Here is a 20,105-nt window from a genome sequence, read left to right as displayed (position 1 = left end):
GGGAGATGGGTCGAAGGTGAGAGGTGGAGAGGATAGTGGAGGTGGGGGTTAAGTGGAGGGGAGGTGGAGAGGGGTGGAGTGGAGGGATGGAGTGGTGGGTAATACATAGTCAACTTTAATGTGCATTGTTGAATATTGAGGTGGTCCCTTTTAGATCGCTCACACCACTCAATGTCCTCCCCTGGCCCCCTTCCTCTCCCCTTCCCTCCCCTCTTTACTCCTCCCCCTCCTCTCCTCTCCTCTCGTCTGTGTACCTCCAACACACTTCTCTCCTCCTCCACACTTCACTTCTCCTTCCATTTCCTCCCTTCAGTTGAATACATTTCCTCTCCCTTCTCTTCCTTCTCTCCCTTCACCTTTTCTTCCGTATCTCCATCTTCATTCACTTCCTCTCCTCTATCATTTATATTCCCCTCTTCTCTCCCTTACATTCCCCTTTATCCTCTTCTCCATGCTAGTACTCTTCCCCAACTCTCCTCTTTTTCCCCTCCCAAACGTTTTTATATGCTATATCTTCCATTTTTTCCCTCTACCCTGCCTTTCCAGTCACCATGATAAAGCACCCTTCACATTTCTCCCTCTTTTTTCCTCTCTCTCCTTCTGTCCACTCTAAGTCTACCATTGCCTTCTTTTCTCCCCTCTTTCCTCTCCCTTTCCCTCCTTTCCTCCATTTCAAGTCATCCGTTCCCTTATTTCCCCTCCCCCTCTTTCCCCACCCCCTCTTTCCCCCTCTCCTTCTTTCCCCCTCTACTCAAAGCCAGCCTTCCTATACTCCGCCTGCCCAATATTGCTGTTACTGATGTCATTGCTGTTATTTTTACTGCTGCTGTTACTGCTGAATTGGCTGTGATAAGGGTGATGGTGGTGGTGGCGGTGGTGGTGGTGGTGGTGGTGGTGGTGGTGGTGGTGGTGTTGTGTCAGGCAAACGAGGCATCTCACTGTGTCACTTAATTTGCATACGACTAACCAGATTGATTGAGGGTCCAGAGAGAGGGAGGTAGGGAGGTAGGGGAGGGGTGGCATAGAGGGAGAAGGGAGAATATCAGACATACAGACGTACAGAGGCAATAGCACACACACACACACACACAGAGAGAGACAGGTGTTTTGCAAGTCCAATGTGGAAAGTCTGGAGATATGGCAAGACTGGGCCAGGTGTGTGGAATGAGGTACGCACGTGTGGACTGTAGGATTTCGTGTCTGATGGGGCTGAGGACGTGGGTTGGGGCGGGGGCTGGGCGGAGGCTGAGGACGGGGCAAATTGGGCGTGGACAGGGGGGTGGGGACCGGGGCTGGACGAGGACGGGGCGGGGATTTGAGATGAAGTTAGGCTGAGAATTGAAACAGATATTTACCTCATTAATAAATCAGTTTTTTTATTTCTATGGTCGTCCTTTGCTAACTTAGAGAGAGAGAGAGAGAGAGGGGGGGGGGTTGATTATATCTTTTTATAGGCCACTACCATTTAAGAGAGACTATCACAAAAAGGATTATGTAAAAAAAAAAAACACCCTTTAGGTTTTTAGACCATTCTTTTTCTATCCTACAGTTCCCTATGTAGTTCTGTAACCGAGAAAAAAGACAATTAACCTCTAACTCCACTTTTCTTTCCATCCTAGTAAAGAAAGTTAGTGAAAAGGTTAACTTCTATCTGTTCACTGTCTCGTATAATACACCTGGACTGAATGTTTCTTTCTATATACAGCAACACAACACCTGTATATATCGAAACATTTGTCCCTGAATTTTGACTGACTATTTTGCTTCTTTTGTGGAGACTGCAGTTCAAGTGGGCCTTTTTTTTCTAATATTCATTTTTTGCCCTTGATAGTTCTCCCTCTTACATAAAAAAGAATATATATGGTTCAGTGAGTGTTTCTTTCTATACAAGGGAGGGAGACGGAGGAGGTTGGGGGAGAGAGGGAGTAAATGTGGTGAAATCAAGAATGTGGTGAGGGAGACACTGGTGAAGGTACTCCTTAATGGAGCTGAGTGAGGGAATCATACTGGAAACTCAAGGGACATTTCAGCAAAAGAGACTGTCTGTCCTTCCCCATTTTCCCTTTTATCCTCTCGACTCCTTTCCCCTCTCCCTTTTCCTCTCGCTCTTCTGGTAACTTTTTCATCCTTAAAACTTGCTGGACTGAGTTTAGCGGGCGGCAGGAGGCTGAGTGATGGCCCTGACACAGCGCGCTCGCCGATAGATAGACTGATAGACGCTGCCAGACAAAGCGAAAAATATATGTACTCGTGGTGTATTTCTCTGTAATTTGATTGGTTGATGCGAAATGGGGCAATCGAGTAGTGGTGGTGGTAGTGGTGGTGGTGGTGGTGGTGGTACAGGATTGATTGATGAGTTGATTGATGGTCAGGTAAGTGGATGAGTGAGTGAGTAAATATATTGAAGAGATTGGTAGATGTGTACGTGGTAGAAAAAAAAAATGTGTTTCTTGCTGGTATGAATATGAGGAGATACTTTGAATTAGAAAAAAACTCGTACACACACACACACACACACACACACACACACACACACACACACACACACACACACACACACACACACACACACACACACACACACACTCTCTCTCTCTCTCTCTCTCTCTCTCTCTCTCTCTCTCTCTCTCTCTCTCTCTCTCTCTCTCTCTCTCTCACACACACACACACACACACACACACACACACACACACACACACACACACACACACACACACACACACACACACACACACACACACACACACACACACACACACACACACACACACACACACACACACACACACACACACACACACACACACACACACACACACACACACACACACACACACACACACACACACACACACACACACACACACACACACACACACACACACACACTTTCCACACAGCCAGTTAGTTAGACAGACAAAGGCACAGACAGACACGCATTCGACAGAACAACGCCAGCTTTACGTCTCTCAAAGGACAATAATTCTGTGACGTCAGAAAGAGAGAGAGAGAGAGAGAGAGAGAGAGAGAGAGCAGTTGAGTTTCAATATGAAGCTTCTGTATTTATTTTATATTACTTTTGTGTGACACGTTTGTTCGAAGAAGAAGATGAAGCTGGTTTTTGGGAAAGACTTCGTGGAGGGAAGGAGGAGGGAAGAAGGGGAAAGAGGTGAACGTTGATGAAAGATAGACAAGACACGATGGAGGGAAAAATTGGAGTAAAAGGAGGAAGAAAAGAAGTAAAAGAAAAATAGGGAAGATATGAAATAAGAGAGATAAAGAAGATGAGAGGATTGAAATGGGAGCCGATGAAAGAAGAGAAGAGAGGAAGAGAAGGAGAAGTGGAGGAAAACTGAGGTATACGATGATGAAAGAAGAGAAGGGATGGAGATAACAAGGAGAGATAAAGGGAAACTGGTGTGGAAGATGATGAAATAAGAAAAGAAATGGAGAGGAGGAGAAGGAAGAGTAGAGGAAAACTTAAGTAAACGCTGATAAAGAACGGAGAAAGGGTCAGAAGAAAACTAGAGTGAAAGGTCATGAAAGAAGAAAAGAGAACGAAGAAGAAGAAGAAGAGGTGAAAAAGAAATCAACTGAAGTGGAAAGTGATGAAAGAAGAGAAGACATAAAAGGAGAAAGAGAAGAAAAGGAGGAGGAAAGGAGAAATAAGAAGAAGAGGAGGAGGAGGAGGAGGAAAAACTGAAGTAGGCGTTGATTAAGAAAGAGGAGAAGAGAACGAAAGATGGAGACATGGAAGAAAGGAAAGAGAGCTTATATGATAATGAGGAAAGAAGAGAGAGAGAGAGAGAGAGAGAGAGAGAGAAAATTATGTAAAGAGATGAGAAAGAACGAGAGAAGGAAAGGAAAAAGGGAGAAAAGAAAAGAGATAGATGAAGGAGAGGATGATAGGGAGCTGGTTGAAGAAAATGGAAGAGCGAATAGAAAGTAAGCAACAATGAACAGTGATTGGATGAAATTGCCAAATAGAAGACGGGTGAAGAATAGGAGAGAAAATGACTATAGAGGAGGAAGGGAAGAGAAGTGACAATTGAAGGGAAGGAGAGGGAAAAGAAGAGGGAGGAAGAGAAGGGAGAGGAGGAAGAGGGGGCCACAGACGTCATCCTCTCTGCAAACACTGTTCTTCCTCTGCCACGGTCAAGAACCCATTACGCCTCCTCCTCCTCCTCCTCCTCCTCCTCCTCCTCCTCCTCCTCCTCCTCCTCCTCCTCCTCCTCCTCCTCCTCCTCCTCCTCCTCCTCCTCCTCCTCCTCCTTACCTTTAGTGTTCTCATTCTCACCCTCCCTTATTCACCTTTGTCATCGTCTCTCTCTCTCTCTCTCTCTCTCTCTCTCTCTCTCTCTCTCTCTCTCTCTCTCTCTCTCTCTCTCTCTCTCTCTCTCTCTCTCTCTCTCTCTCTCTCTCTCTCTCTCTCTCTCTCTCTCTCTCTCTCTCTCTCTCTCTCTCTCTCACCACATCACACCACACATTGTCACTACTAAGCTGATTCCTCCTCCTCCTCCTCCTCCTCCTCCTCCTCCTGCTGCTGTTGCTGCTGCTATTGCCTCTCACCAGAAAAGCCTGTTAGTAAGTGTTCTCGTTCAGGTTTCATAGCAAGACTAGATCAGTTTGTCTCTCGCGAGGTGTGTGTGTGGGGGGGTAGGGTGTAAGTTGGTTTCGTAACATAAGTGCCTGATATTCTCTCTCTCTCTCTCTCTCTCTCTCTCTCTCTCTCTCTCTCTCTCTCTCTCTCTCTCTCTCTCTCTCTCTCTCTCTCTCTCTCTCTCTCTCTCTCTCTCTCTCTCTCTCTCTCTCTCTCTCTCTCTCTCTCTCTCTCTCTCTCTCTCTCTCTCTCTCTCTCTCTCTCTCTCTCTCTCTCTCTCTCTCTCTCTCTCTCTCTCTCTGCCACCGTGCCAACCTACTTATTTCTTTCACTCCATTGTCTCCTGTCGTTCCTCCCTCCCTACCTGCCTGTCTGCCTACGCACCTACCCCTCCTCTTCCGGCCTTTTTTTTCCACTCTCCCTCCCCTCCTATCTTCTTTTACTCCCTCCTCTTTCCCTCGTCGTCCGTCCACGCGTACAAGGATTACTTTCATGTTTACTTTTTCTGTTCTTTTTTACTTTTCTAGCTTTCCTTCCTGATTACCTGCAGTGTTTGTCTATGAGATTCACACACTTTACTTACCTGTCTCCCTTGCCTTCTTAACCTCCTCCTCCTCCTCCTTCTTCTCCATCTCGTCTTCTCTCGCCGTCGTATACAGCAGTTTTTTTTTTTTTCGCCTCATTCCTCGTCGTCCACGTCGTTTTGTGCCTCGACAATGTCTCTCCCGGCGCGACAAGAATCAGGAAGGACCGGAGGGAGGGAAGGAGGAGAGAAGGGAAGTAGAGGGAAGGAGCACAGGGATGTGGAAGGGGAGGAGGGGCGGAAGGGAGGGACGGAAGGCTTTCTGTTAGCCTCGTGATGGCCATGTAGAAGCCTCTTTTTCGGGTCGGGAGGAGGAAGTTGAGTCTGTAGAAGGAGGGGTGGAAGTGCTTTGTTTTTCGGCGGTGGTGGGGAAGGTGTGGGGGGATAAAGGATGGCGCTTGTAGTGGCAGTCTTTGATGCCTGTAGTAGATGATGGCGTGTCCCCAGCGCTCCATTATGCAATTCTCAATATTTCGATGTGTCGAGCCCCTTCACAGCAGCCTCGGAGTCCCTAATGGCAGACTCGTCGCTTTCGCCCCGGAGCAAAGACTTGGAACGCACTAGTGTCAGTGAGCCAAGCGGTCAAGAGGGAGCGAGGCGGGTCGGGGTTGGGGGTCGCTTCGCAGCGGTGGATGGGGTTCACGAGGGTTCAAAAAGGGCTCCGTCACACTCCGTGGTGAGGTCGACCCCCAGAGAAAATTATTCTTAAACTTTGAATGTCACGTTCCATCCCGCGGATTACAGATCAGGAGGCGGCGGGCCACAGACGGATCCGCCCCTGGGTCTCCAGGAGGGCCGCAGGGGTCCCTGTGACGTTAGCGGGATTGCGAGTGGACGAAGGACACCATTGAAATTCCTGACGACGAAGGTGTTAGGGTGAGGGTCGATCCCCTGATGACGGGGCAGCGAGGCGAGACGCGGGCTCTGGAGGCTGGCCAGGCGCCGGCGCCTTGGGACGAGGGACCCCTACATTGGCCGGCCAATCTCAGGCCAGGGGCACGGGTGAAAAATGTAGGCGAGTAGTAAAGTGTGTGAAGCAGGTCAGGCTGCGGCGATGAAGGGGAGTATAGTGCGCCGTCAGGAGAACGAGCTGTGTCGGGCGGCGGGCGGCGGGCGGCCACCACAGGGGGAGCCAGACAGTTGAGCCGCCGCCTGTGCCTCAGCCCCGTCACGCCGCCCTCCAGATAACTTCGGCTTGAAAAGGTTGGGGAGACATTACGTTCAATTTATGTAGGCGAAGGTGTCGCCGGAGATTACACGGGAAAGCAATATGCGCCGCGCCAACACCAACACCCAATACAGGGAGACGAAGCGCTACCACCGGGCGATGGGGTAGGCGCAAGGACGGAGGGGGGCGCCGCGCCATGCCTCCCTGCGATCCCTCACAAGTCACTGCACGGCGGGATAATTTGCCATAAACTTCTATCAATGCATGTTAGCGACGGACTGACAGAGACGATGGGGGTGAAGGTGAGTGGGGGTGGGGGGCGGCACGGGTTGGCTGGCTGACGTGGGAATGTGGAGATTTTGGGGGACAAGCGGCCTTCCACTTTCTGGCCCACCACTACCGCTGCCGCTACCTCCACCGCCACCAGTTCCTCCTCCTCCTGTAAAGGTCAGAGGTCAGGACGGCCCGCCAGCATCCTCATCTTCACTTTCCTTACAGCCGCCGGTCTATGGAGGAAACGTGCTAGGATGTTTTGCTCCTCTCCTCTCGCCATCCTTCCTTCCTCCTCCCGGTGTGTGCCTCCCTCTCACCCTCCCAGCTCCCACCGGAAAGGTAGAAGGGCTCGCGTGACTGCCGCTAAAATGGCGTTCAGGCGGCACCCTTTCTTCACGTAGTGTTCAGTGTGTTGTTATTTAAGGCTGATAATTTGCAGTCAGCCATTTCGGCCACAACCTGCTGGAGATAAACCTTCCGGAGCAAAAGGCGGCTGGAGGCAAGGGCGGGAGGAAGCGCCGTCAGGATGGGGCGCCCGGCCACTTGCCTCAGATTAACTACCGCCCCTGAAAAAGACAGGAAATTGAGGAGTCCCGGCGGGCGAGAGAGTCAGTCGGGGGGCGCGAGGCTTGTCTAACATTTCACCGCCGTTTATCTCGTGAGGCGCCACCGTAGCGCGAGGGAGTGGGGTTGAGGGGGGGAAGGGTGACAAGGTGACGCCGTGACGTGGTTTGGGAGTGGACGTCTTGATGGCTCAATAAAAAAGATAAAAAAAATTCAACCTTCGTTCGATTCATCATTGACGCCGCGTCTCATCCTCCATCCATTCTCTCTCTCTCTCTCTCTCTCTCTCTCTCTCTCTCTCTCTCTCTTATTCTATAATGTGTTATTAGGTATTGTGTGGCTCAGTAGATGGGGTCACACACACACACACACACACACACACACACACACACACACATCGAGGCACTCCATCCCACAAAGCACTCCCACATTTCACCCCACCAAGGCCACACACCACTTGAGAGCATGAAGCAAAAGATCCTCAAATCCAAGCCACACACACACACTGGTTCCAGAACAGCCACTCCAGCCCCCATAAAGGAAGTGTTTTGAAGGCAAGGGCTCACCTCACTCATGTTAGACACCTGCATCTGGCAACACTGACTGCTGCTGTGACCCTTCCCCTCCCCCTCACTCCCCCTCTGTCCCTCTCTCTTTCCCTTCCCTTGTCAATTTCCTCAGAGCTTGAGATTAGAGGGTTGTTTTCCTATTACCTTTATGGGGTCATAGATATTGCAGGCATTTAGTGTTACTGTTGTTATCAGTAGTAGTGATGGGAGTGATAGTGGTGGTAGTTAAAGTTACACTCTTTTAGGAAAGTTTGTTTTACCAAAATGAGAGCTGTGTCGTAAAGGTAATTTCTTTGCCTTTCCGCTCTGCTCTCCCCGCGTCTCGAGAACCTCGTGCCTGCCTTTGACAGTAATGGGAACGGCAAGACAGCTGCAAAGGTTTACTGGTGAAAACAAGTCACATCACCCCTCGTCTAGACTGGTGAATCCACAGTCCATCACCACATCTATCACCTAGACTGCAATAAAATCAGCCTCACCACTAGTGTTGTCACCACCATCCTCATTGCTGTCACCATCACTTAGAGCAGCCTTACCACTGCTTCTGTCGGTCTCAACACCACCACCACCAACAACAACAACAACAACAACCAGAACCAAAAGGTCATTGCATAGGAAGTGAGAGAGTGTGGGAGTGGTGTCAGCTGAGCAATAATGAAGGGTGTTTGTCATGTTTCAGGCGGGGGAGGTGATGGCCGAGACAACAGTGGGGGGTCGGGGGGCAGCGTGCCACCTGCTGCCAACGGCCATGCCAGTCAGACGGGCCAGCAGCAGCAGCAGCAACAGCAGAAGGACCGGCAGCCCAACCCAGCCACCACAAAGAAGAGCCCCGCCCAGAAGGGTAAGCCCATCATGCCTTCCCTCTTCCTATCCTTCCAGCCCTCTCTTCAAGACTCCTCCCCACCATCACCTGTTCTCTCCCCTTCCCCTAACCTTGCCTCCCTTCTCCCTGTGTGTCCTTCCAGCACTCTTTTCAAGACTCCTCCCCACCACTCATACTATCCCTATTTCCTAACCTTGCCTCACTGTTTCCTGTCTCTCCTGACCTGCAAAACCATTCCCCACCACCACCACCACCACCATCACCATAAGCTGATCCCTTTTAATTAATGTCATCACCCCCAATATCAGTGTCTGGTGTCAGTTCTGGTGAAGGTGTTGATGGTGAGGGTGTTATTATTCCTGAAAATTCCTTCCAGGCATTACAAAAGCCAGGTTGTTTCCATTCCTCAGCCCTTCCCACCTCCTCCTTCAGTGTCACAGCACACTGGTGGCAGTGGTCTGTGGAACACCACCAAAGTAGCAGTGCTTGCATCGTGTGCATTACACAGAGGTTTATTCATGTGCTGCACAGGACCATTGGGCCACTGTTGTGGTGGTCCTCAAGGGGTCTTGGTAGAGGAGAGTGAAGGGCACACCACCCTGCCTGTTACTCTCCTGCTGGGGAGATGTGGTGAGGTCAGGAACAGTGCTTCAGTGCCATATTCCCCTCCATTACAACTTTGCTGATCTACTCTCAAATTGAATTTTACTCAATTATTTTTCATAAATTTATTTTATATTCTTCCCAAACCATATGAATAAGAGAACTTGCTGTCCCCTCCATCCTTGTAGAATACAGTTCTTGCGACTGCAGTGAAACATGAGTTGAAAGATATTTTAATGCTCCCAATATTACAGCATGAAAAAGCAAAGATCTTGAAAAGTATTGTCATTTCTCCTCATTCTCTTTTATTAACTATTTGAGAATAAAACCTTTATCTCATATTCCCATTGCCAAAATATAGATGACTGCTAAGAGTGGAATAGATTTATTCCCAGTACCAGAAATTTTTGTGCTGTTCTTGACCTTCTCTACCAAGTGCACACACAGCATGCTCCTAGATGGGAATATCTTTCAGTGTTTCAGCTCTTAGTCTTCTTTAATGCACTTTTACATTATATTAGTCTATATTATCATTATAGAATCCTAGTCTTACTAGCTGAAGGAGCAAGACCTAGTGAGGTGTGTGTCAGGGGAGTGGCGATGGATATCAGGGAGAAGGCCCAAGAGGGAGGTGTGAGGTGCCATGTCCTTAATCCATTGTCTCACAGAGGTACAGTTAATGACCTCCAGGTGCCAAGTGGCCCTGTTAGCAGTCCCGATGAACAGCCCAGTCAGGAACCATTTGTCAGGAGGGAAGTCTTGGGTGACAGGTGGATCTGCTGACCCTCACACACCTGCCTGTCACACATTCCTGCAGCTCAGGTGTCCAGAGCCTGTCTGAGATTCCAAGATTATTGCTTTTCATTAAGCATTTGTGACATTTACTGGGTTTTAATTACATGTGAAACTCATCAGGGATTGTCAAACTCTCTATGCTTTGATAATTTATTCATCTATATGTACTGTTCTTACCTACAACTCCTTCCTTTCTATATTAATGCAGGGATGTCTTTCAGACCTTACATACTTTAGTAAATGTTTTCTGAGTCATGAATGAGAGTGAAGTGACTCTTGACCCCTTTAGATACATAGGTAGTGACCCCTCAAGCCAATACTCAATAGCAGGATGGCCACCTCCCTTATATCTTTCCCCCGGATGTAAACCCACGACTCATATTCTCGTTCCTTGAAAATGTCCCCCCAATCCATTCATCCCATTCAATGAGCCTCTCCTTGGGCTGCTTCTCCCTCCTTATTGATCAGTCTCCTCACAGTGTGGACCTCTCAGAACCACACTCTCTATTCACTGGTCTTTAGCACGGCTCTCTGCTCTCATGTGTCTTGGTGGATGTGGGAGTCTGGGAAGCACTGGGCTGTAGGAGTACTGCCTCAGCTGGAAAGAAATAGGAAGATTGGCAGAGACGAGAAGGTTTTATTGAATGTAGTGGAGGGATAGATTGCAGCTAAGTCAGCTTATGTGGCTGTGGGGAAGGGAGGAGGGAAAAAAATGGTATTCTAGGAACCAATATAAAGTTAAGATGAAAGATGTTTAATGGAAATGACAGAAGCATCAGATGAAATGTGTGTAGTTGTGTGGCTGTGAAGAAGTCAATATTTGGAGCTGGTGAAGGAGGCTGAGCACAAGTCTTTGGGAAGCTTTATCTTGGAAAGTGTCTGTCTTGTGCTGTGTGTGTGTGTGTGTGTGTGTGTGATGAAATGGTAGTAATGAGGGAAATCATTTTAAAAGTTCGAGGGGAGAGGGGATCCTCTTTGGCAAAGGAAAGAAAACATCGCTGGTGTAACTTGACAGGAGGAATCCCTCATAGATCTTTGAGATGAACCATTCAGCTGACAGAAATGTAACAGCCTGTAGCCATGATGATTGCCTAAAGTAGAGAGGGACTCTTTTAGGGGCCACATCTGTCATGTTGGTGTGGCACAGACAGTAATGAGAAGCATACATCCTAAATTATTCTGCAATTTGCTTGTGATAAATGCCCCTCATTAATGAACCTTTCTCTGCTTGTGTAATGTTTTTCTCATTATTGGATTAGAATTCTTTTTGAGATTTCAATTATCTGATTTCTATACAAAAATCAGAATAATTAGCCTTGGGTACAAGATGTTGCCTAAGATGACCAAGGCAGTGCAAGGCAGGGCAGGCTCAAGGTGCTACACCTCATAAGGTAGTGTGTGTGTGTGTGTGTGTGTGTGTGTGTGTGTGTGTGTGTGTGTGTGTGTGTGTGTGTGTGTGTGTGTGTGTGTGTGTGTGTGTGTGTGTGTGTGTGTGTGTGTGTGTATGTGTGCATGCGCACGCATGTGCACCATTACAGTACTTGGAAACCATATTCACACATTGGAAGGGAAAGTATTTTTTTCCTTCCTTCATTCATTACTGTTAAGCAACATTACAGGGTGTGGCATGTCAGAAAGGGCAGAGAGGGTTGAGTTGAGGCTGGCAGGAAGGGGATTGTGAGAGGTTGAAGGTAGGTGGGGGGCATAATGGAGCCTGTGATGGCCAGCAAGAACCATAATAGCAGGGACTCAGGACAGGTGTTGAGCTTAATGGGCCCCTTGATGGCATACGAGGGTTGTAATGGATGGCAGGCTTAAAGTGGATTAGCTGCTATTATAAAAATATCAGGATACAATGAGGAGCGTGTGTGTCATTTAGCTAGACAAGGTGAAGAACACGCGTCTAGTGTGTTGAGTAGTGCCGCCGCCTAACACCCTTGGCTCACGGCTCAGGGCAAGTCTCATTTGCATTACTGACGACCGAAATCACCCGAGACGAAGGTCCAGCAGGAGCTAGCCCGGCCCTGGGACCACCACCACCAGCTCCGCCACAGCCAGCAGCGGAGATGAACTACAGTATGGGGCCAGGGCTGGCCTCCCTGCCCCCGGTGCCCCACCCCAGTGCAGGGCCTTGTGGTGCTGACACAGGTAGCCCCAGTGTGTGCTCCTGTGCCTCACCTCTCTGTGTGTGAAAACAACTCAACACCACTAATGACTGACCAGCAGCACCAGCAGAAGTAGCACCAGCAGTACCCAAGCCACCATTTTGAGCATTGATACCCTAAACAGATTTTTTTTCCTAACTCTGCTTTGATTACTTTTAATACTAGTTGGTTTGAGATGATTTCCCTCTCTTCTGTGACAGTTTTGATTTGTGAAGATAGATATTTAGTTGCAGCTTTAATCACTTGAAGGATTTAATCAATAGTGCTTAGTTATGGCTTAAGCTTTCATTGTTAAATTATGATTAGTTGTGTGTGTGTGTGTGTGTGTGTGTAGAGAGAGAGAGAGAGAGAGAGAGAGAGAGAGAGAGAGAGAGAGAGAGAGAGAGAGATAGCCAGTCTGTGGTCTTGTCATTTTATTCTATTACATTCATAAGGCGAAGTGTCACCATTTTACGTTGTTTAGCAAGACTTGACTCATCCCTTAAACATAACATTTTCTGTCCTGTCTAATCCATCTACGTTCTTCCAAAGTCATGGCACTCATGAAATGAGAGGCAAGTTGGCAACTGCATATATGTTGCTTTACAGCTAAGTTTTGGTGTCTTCCTGCCTTGTTCCTCTCCATAACATTGCTTGCATCTATTCCCCACAAAAGTAGAAGAGCAGGCACATACTAGAAGCAAGCAGCTCCATTGAATTATGTTATGAAAGCCATAGATTCTGAATGATTAAGGGTTCCTTGTCATGTCTGATCAACACTAATAGCAATTTACCTGCCAAGTTTTTTTTTTTTTTTTTTTTTTTTTTTTCCTTCACATGTTGATCCATATTATTTAAGTGATTACTGTATATTGCTGAAAATATTCCAGAAAGCAGTTTTTCTAAGAATATTTGTAGGCAGTTAGGAACATTTAGGCATTTAGACATCTCACCACATCATATCATCTCACATGCATGAGACCACTCTGTCATGACAGACAAGGATGAGATTAGTGGTGCTTGGTGTTTATTGTTTGTGTCGTCAGTGGCAGTAGTGTGGTGTGCCCATTGACTCTGTCAGTCACCAGTCGGTGTCTTTGTGTCACAGCCACAGCCTGCATGGCCGCTGGTCCGTTTCCTGAGGCTAGTCATCCCACACTCTGGAATCTGCACAGTTTAGGAATAGGACTCTCAAAACAATCCCCAATTTAAGCAATAAATACTGTAAATCTTTAGAACTTGTGGATTATTTTATTTAAGAGTTATTGTTTTTTAATTTACAGAAGTCGGTGTAACTGCCAGTGGGACTTTAAAAATTGTAATTTATTGTGCAAGAATGATTCCTCTATATAATCCTCAAATAGAAATGTCTTTAAAATGCTTTTGATTAATTAATATTCTTTATGGAACTAAAAGCACTGCAATTTCCTTGACTTCCAAATTTCCCTGGAGAGCTTGCTGTAATTAATCACCATCAAGGGAAATGTGAATAACCTACTGACCCCATAACCATGGGAGGTGGGCAGAGGCTGACACTAACTAGTGCTGCAAGTACATATAATTCATTAGCAAGAGCTGTAGGTCAAGGTAAATGTAAATGCACTGGGCCATTGCTGGCCCAGTGCCAGACAGCCTGGCACTGATCACTAACACTGTGCCACCAGCCTACCAGTGCCTGTGTGTCATCTAGGGTGTGGCTGGCTGGCCATCCCAGGTGGGGGAGGTGATGGTGGTGGTGCTCATTGGCCACTGGCCTCATGCTTACTTATGTCTTCCTCAGATGCTTATTGGCTTACTCAAGGGGATAACTTGGAGCCAAGTAAACCACAAAGGGCTTCAATGGCAGGCCCTAATGACCTCTTTTTTGGAGAAGGAGGTATTGTGATCGTCCTGAACCTGTCTAAGACTAAAATCTGTTTTGGTCTTACAGGGAAAAAAATTTATTTTAAGGAGATATGAATTAAGTGTCTTGAGAATGAAAGTGAGACCTTCAGGGAGTGCTGTGTAGTTTATAGTCAGGGGCACGGGAACTGCCGGTCCCTGGAGGAGTGAAACTGAAGGCTGAGACAAATCAACAGAGCTTATACATTAACAAATCACTTACATTAAAGTTGATGTGACTCATGAAGGGAAAATCCAAGACTAACACCTGCATGTTGCACTCTGTTCTTCTCCATTAGTGTTGTGTTGTCTTGTGGAGGACAAGTAGCTCTCAGATTTGCATGAAGCAAGTTTCCCTCCAGGTGTGCTGTCAGTGCTCTTGTTGTCTGACCAGTGTGGTAACCGTGTGCTGCATTAAGGTGTGTGTAGTCTTGTTTGTTATCTTGACTGGTAGTGTTGTAGTGAGTATCTTTCAAAGCACAAACAATGCAAAAGTATTGTTACCTTTTCAGTAAAATTATTCATGTTGCAGTTTTCATACTAAATGATACAGTTTTCCTTTCATGTGAATCCTCTCTCTCTCTCTCTCTCTCTCTCTCTCTCTCTCTCTCTCTCTCTCTCTCTCTCTCTCTCTCTCTCTCTCTCTCTCTCTCTCTCTCTCTCTCTCTCTCTCTCTCTCTCTCTCTCTCTCTCTCTCTCTCTCTCTCTCTCTCTCTCTCTCAACACACACACACACACACACACACACACACACACACACACACACCACTTAGCCACACTCCCAACCAAGTTAAGGTGACATGACAGTTTACTTGTGTGTTTTCTGTGGCTGAGCAGCATGGGAATGGCTTTCAGATGTCAGGAGAACACAATAAGCAAATAATCACTGAAGTTCAGAAACTCTCCAGTGAATCAGCTGAGAGCATTTGCTACTCTTGGATGCCTCTGGTTTTTGTTCTTGAACTTCCACCATTTGACTTGTATTTTTTATTTCCTAATGGTTAATGTAGTAAGTATTTGTATGTGAAGGGAGATGTTGTATATTTTTATTGTTTCCTCTTTGTGCATTTTGTTTGCAAGTTGCATTGTGCCTTTACTCTTGTGCATTTAGAAAAAAAACATATCCAGGCTTACAAATAGCAGTTCTTTATAATAAGCTGTACATAGTTTAAGGGTGATTTTAAAGCAGACATAGTTATAGATGCTTCTGGGATTGATACATGGGCCTTGTAGTCACTCTGTGGTCACTATTATGCCATCCATGAAATCCACCTGCAGTACTTGGGTGGATGCTGGGTTGCTGGAGCTTCAGTAAGTGAACACCCCTCATGACACCCCACATGCTGATGCTGCAACCATTAAGAAATGCTACCTGCTAAGCCATTATTGTTATCTTCACTATTGTCTTGGGTTGAATATTAAAAGATGTGATCCTACCCTCAGATGACAAGTCCTCTGGCGCCTCTCTCAAAGATAGAGAGGAGCGGCTGCGTCAGCTGAGGGACAGACAGCAACTGGAGAAGCAACAGAAGCTGGAAGAACTCAAGGAACATGTGAGTGATGCCACTGGCCACCTCATGCTTCAAGTCACCCTATGCTAACCTCAGTTATTTTCCAGTCTCTTCAGTTATTTGTTTATGTGCTATTTGTTTTCTTTGTCAGCTTGTTATGTCAGTAGTATGCTAGAGAGAAATATGCATAATTGTTATCATGCTTAAAAACAGTTTAGTATGGTTGGCTGAAGTCAGCAGATTTATCATGAGCATTGATACACTGATGTAATAATTTGTACTATGGCACACCATCATCTTGTGCTCCATCAAGCTGAACAACAGTCTCTGCTGAAGATCCTTTCACTGCCACTTTCCCCAACAGGCAGCGGCAGCCCAGCGCTTCCGGGAGCAGCAGGAAAATGAGCGACGGAAGCGGCTGGAGGAGATGAGGATGCGTGATGCAGACCGGCGCCAGCAGGTGGAGGAACGCAAAAAGATCATCCAGCAGGCAGAGCAAGACAGAAGGGAGGCTGTCATTAGGAAGAATATTGTGAGTTGTTGACACACACCAACCTTATGACCAGCTTTAGGGTGTTAATTGTGCTGGCAATATGTAATGCTTGAAAATACTTGCAGTTTATTCAGTTTTAACCTTTTCACTGCAATATGCAATAGTTTGAAGCACCAAGAGCAATAAGATCTTTAAAAACACTGACAAAGAAGGAAAAGTAAATCAAAGAATAGTTTTACCAATTTCTAGCCAATATAATGTTTTGAAGTGGCTGCAGAGCAAGAAGAAAAGTCAATGATTAGTAATGAAGGAAAACATGCCGAGAGCAGAAAAATTGTTGAAGGAGTCCCGTCAAAGGTGGGAGTTGTTGGCCAAGAATGTGTGTAATTTGATTGTGTAGACTTTGTGACAACAAGAATATGAATAATACATTTTGCCATGCTCACATTATCAAAAAACAGTTAAAAGAGGATATTCAATAAAAAGCATCATGACTGAAATGTCTTGATAAATTTGTTTTTTTATTTTCATGTATTCATACCAGCAATATTTATATATTCCATCTTCTTTACATGTGTACTGTTTCTTCCACAACTACTTGCTTGGAAGTACTCTCTTCACCTAAGACTGGCATTCTATAGCATGGTCTAAAATTATCAGTTATGCATTGTATTTGTCTTCAAGAGGCACACACAGATAATCTAACCAAACCCAGCATGATCCTTGCTTCCCTCACCAGGAGAGAGAGCAGCGGCTTGAGTCCAAACGGCGCAATGAGAGGAGCAACATTGTGTTTGCATTTGGCAGCTCCACCCCGCGCATGCTGGACCCCAAGGACAACTCCAACTCCTCCTACTGGGCCTCCCGAAGGTGACCCCGCACACTTTACAACGGTGTTTTTGTGTTGTGCAGTGTTGATGACAGTATTGCCTCCTTCCCCTAGTGGTTTTGTTATGTATCATTGATGACACAATTTAGGAGAGAAGAAATGCTGGGACAATGTGTACAAGCCAGCCTGGTGCAGGGAGCTGTCAAAAAGATTGAACAAAAAGATCTACTGTAAAAGGAAGAATTAATTGTAGTAACTATATTATATCATGAGATAGACTATACATAAGGAATAAAGAGATTATCAACCCCACTCTAATCCAGTCAGCTTAGTGCACTTATTTTGACTATCACAGTTCTTGTTCCTGCTTCAGTGTAAATAGTAAGAAATATCTTCCATTGGGTAGGAATCAATTGATGAAGCATTATGTGGCTTCTCACATTATCATGCCTTTGATCTTGAAATGTCTTGTTTACTAAGTCTCATGATTTTAAGACCACATGCTGATTAAGTGTAATTTGAAGGCAACTGTAAGACTACTTTCTGAATGTAATAACACTTGTAAAAACAGTTTTGATGTTGATGTATATTCTCTACAAAACTGACAGCCTTTCTTTGCTTTCTTCCCTCCCTCTGTCCTTCACTACCTTCCCCAGGGCCACCTCCACCACCAATGTGCACATGGTGGATGGCTCCCTTGCCCGCCGTGCCTCAGAGTGTGGTGAGACAGACCTCAGCCGGAAGCGTGCTACATCAGCCCATGGTCTCGACAGGAAGCCTGAAGGTAGGCCAAATTAAGAGCTCTTCATCTGGGGTTATTATCATTATTATTATTATTATTATTATTATTATTATTATTATTATTACATATTGCTACATATTTTGTTGTTTTTGTTTTTTAGTATTAGTACTACTATTACTTTAGATCCTTTATTGGGCTTTTCCTTTTCTTTCTTTCTTTTCAGTTTTCTCCTTGTTAGAGATTTTTTTCTATTTTGAGTAAAATTCACACAATCCTCATTGTGTTCTGTGTTGAAGATGGGATTATTTGAAAGGATTACTTACGTTGTTTTCTTTTTATTTTATTTGGTTTCCAAAATATATATATATATATATACATACAAAACAGGATTTCACACCATTTTCTCTGAAAAAAAAAATTCACTTTTTGACATGAACATGTTTTTTAGGAAATTTTTTTTGTGTGTTTTTTCCTCCGGTAGAGTAAGTGTTGCCTTCTCTCTCTTTTTGCCCGAGGTGATGTACCTCATGAGATCGGCAGTAATTTCCTTAAAAATTGCCATGCTAATATCTTGGCTTCTCAATCCAGCAGCACTAATAGATCAGTTCCTTCACAAGGACCTCAGTGTTTGAGTGTTGAGGCCACACAGGCTTATCATAGTCCTCCAAGGTAACTTTGTTAAATTCCATTCATTGAAACTTTTCTATGCCCCTACAACTAAGTTTTTGACTCAAGAAAAAAGTGTATGTCAAAGATTTATTTATATAAAAGTCCCATCTACTAGACTTTTAAGCTGACATCCTCCCTCCCCATTGGAAGTTGAGAAGAAATTAGCCTTTTTTTTTTTTTTTTTTTATGCTCAGGTGATGCCATGTGATCTTAGCGTTGGCGTGTGTCACAACATTTCATTAGTTTCAAAACCTCGAGAAATGTCCCAGATTGCATCATGCTTACATGCTGTGCATCAATTGTTTGCAGTTTCTTTTTTTGTTAAATGTACATTTATTTATCTGTACACATACTATTTTGTTTATTATATTACTTTACATAAATGAATGACTCAATATGCAAGTTGTGGAATTGGTGAGTAGTCATGTTTCAGCTACACAGTTCCATGTGCCTTGGTCTGAAACAGAAGGTATTATGTCCTAATATATTTTGTTGCCATAAGTGACTGTTCATTATTTTGTTCTGTAGAACTTTAGAATCTGCTCAGTGGAATTTTTTCTTTAAGGCAATTTTATTTTTCACAAAATTCTTCATTACTCAGTATTATTATAATGTCCCTCCATCAAATGGTACTTTTTCATTTAGTAGTTTGTCATAGCTGAACTAGAAGAGCCAATCTCTTAAATTTGTGTGCTTCCCTTATGGTAAAACTTCCCAAAGGCAGGCAAGACTTCTCACTTCTTTGGTCAGGGCTGAAGGAGTGTATTCTGGTGCCTTATAAAACTTTCTCATATAAAGCAGTGCAGCAGCTTCCTGATGTCACGTCATTTGTTGAATAACCTTCAGGTTCTTTATTTTACTACACATCACAACATGCACTTATCCATGAGATTAGAAATGTGTGAGCTCAAGAGGGTGATATACATTCAGTGTATTCTAAAGTGTCATAACCATCACACAGTAAATGCAGCTTTGTAACTTGTTAGTGTGTGGTGACACTGAAACAAGTAAATGGGTCTAGTTATCTTACACAATGACATGGAAATTTCATATGCCTTTGATTTGATTGATCTCTTGAATATCAGTGAAGCTCCTGCATTTTGCTGGAAAGCTTTTTGAATATCTATCTTGTTTAGAGCTGAGTCCTTACACAGAGGCTGAATTATGGATAGCATTATGAAATTTTAAGTATCTTGAGTATGTTTTAGTTGGTTCATCATATTTTAAGATTAAAGAAGCATTCATATGTTTGGTGGTGAGCAGTATGATAACCTATGACTGTGAACACTTCTCACATCAGTATTGAACATGAGAAAAGTGTATGTATATTCAAAGTCCAAGTGAATTGTATGGCTGAGGATAATGTGTGATGAGGAGAAATCAGCCTGTGAAATAATGCATTGGAGTGTACGTATACTGTAAGTGGTTGTAACAAGGAAGCATGATGACAGTGACGGCAATAAGTTGTTTGTGTCCACTTTGCTGAAGAGGAAATGTAAGCTGTCTGTTCCTTGTTGAACTCTAGATTCATGGTGGTGGTTGTCCAGGTTTGTTTGATGCAAGACTGCCTTGAATTGTTCAGTGGAAGGGAAATAGCAAGGTTGCACTGATGTTTTGTGGGATCAGTGGATAACATGGTGGTGGCATTAATGTCTTTTCATCTGTACTAACAAGCTTGTAAAACCCTAAGCATAGATGTTAAGGCTTGGTTTATGGTATAACTTTATTGAACAAGCTTCACTCTTCCTATATTTCCAGATCAATTATTTTTAGTTTTGAAACTTTTAACAATAGAGCTACTTCAATTAGATTCTCTAAGGAATGTATTCTTTTGGATACTTTGCACAGTGATATTGT

General features: G+C 44.9%; 1 protein-coding gene across 10 annotated transcripts in view; it reads left to right on the top strand.

Moving 5' to 3' along the window:
• The window catches only part of LOC123506358 (MAP7 domain-containing protein 1-like), a 290,206-nt gene that overhangs the window by 259,017 nt on the left and 11,084 nt on the right, over window positions 1-20,105 (top strand). For 6 of the 10 annotated variants that reach the window (XM_045258396.1, XM_045258389.1, XM_045258395.1 and 3 more), the window contains 7 exons: window positions 8,438-8,599; window positions 11,933-12,127; window positions 13,904-13,999; window positions 15,448-15,557; window positions 15,880-16,047; window positions 16,724-16,878; window positions 17,494-17,621. In XM_045258396.1, the coding sequence (XP_045114331.1) occupies window positions 8,438-8,599; window positions 11,933-12,127; window positions 13,904-13,999; window positions 15,448-15,557; window positions 15,880-16,047; window positions 16,724-16,878; window positions 17,494-17,621 (1,014 nt within the window). The remainder of the gene's footprint in view (window positions 1-8,437; window positions 8,600-11,932; window positions 12,128-13,903; window positions 14,000-15,447; window positions 15,558-15,879; window positions 16,048-16,723; window positions 16,879-17,493; window positions 17,622-20,105) is intronic. The other 4 variants (XM_045258388.1, XM_045258398.1, XM_045258391.1 and 1 more) reach the window with 2 other exon arrangements.

The sequence above is a fragment of the Portunus trituberculatus genome, chromosome 19, assembly GCF_017591435.1.
Source record: "Portunus trituberculatus isolate SZX2019 chromosome 19, ASM1759143v1, whole genome shotgun sequence".
Lineage (NCBI taxonomy): Eukaryota > Metazoa > Arthropoda > Malacostraca > Decapoda > Portunidae > Portunus > Portunus trituberculatus.
This window is presented reverse-complemented; position numbering and strand designations above follow the sequence as displayed.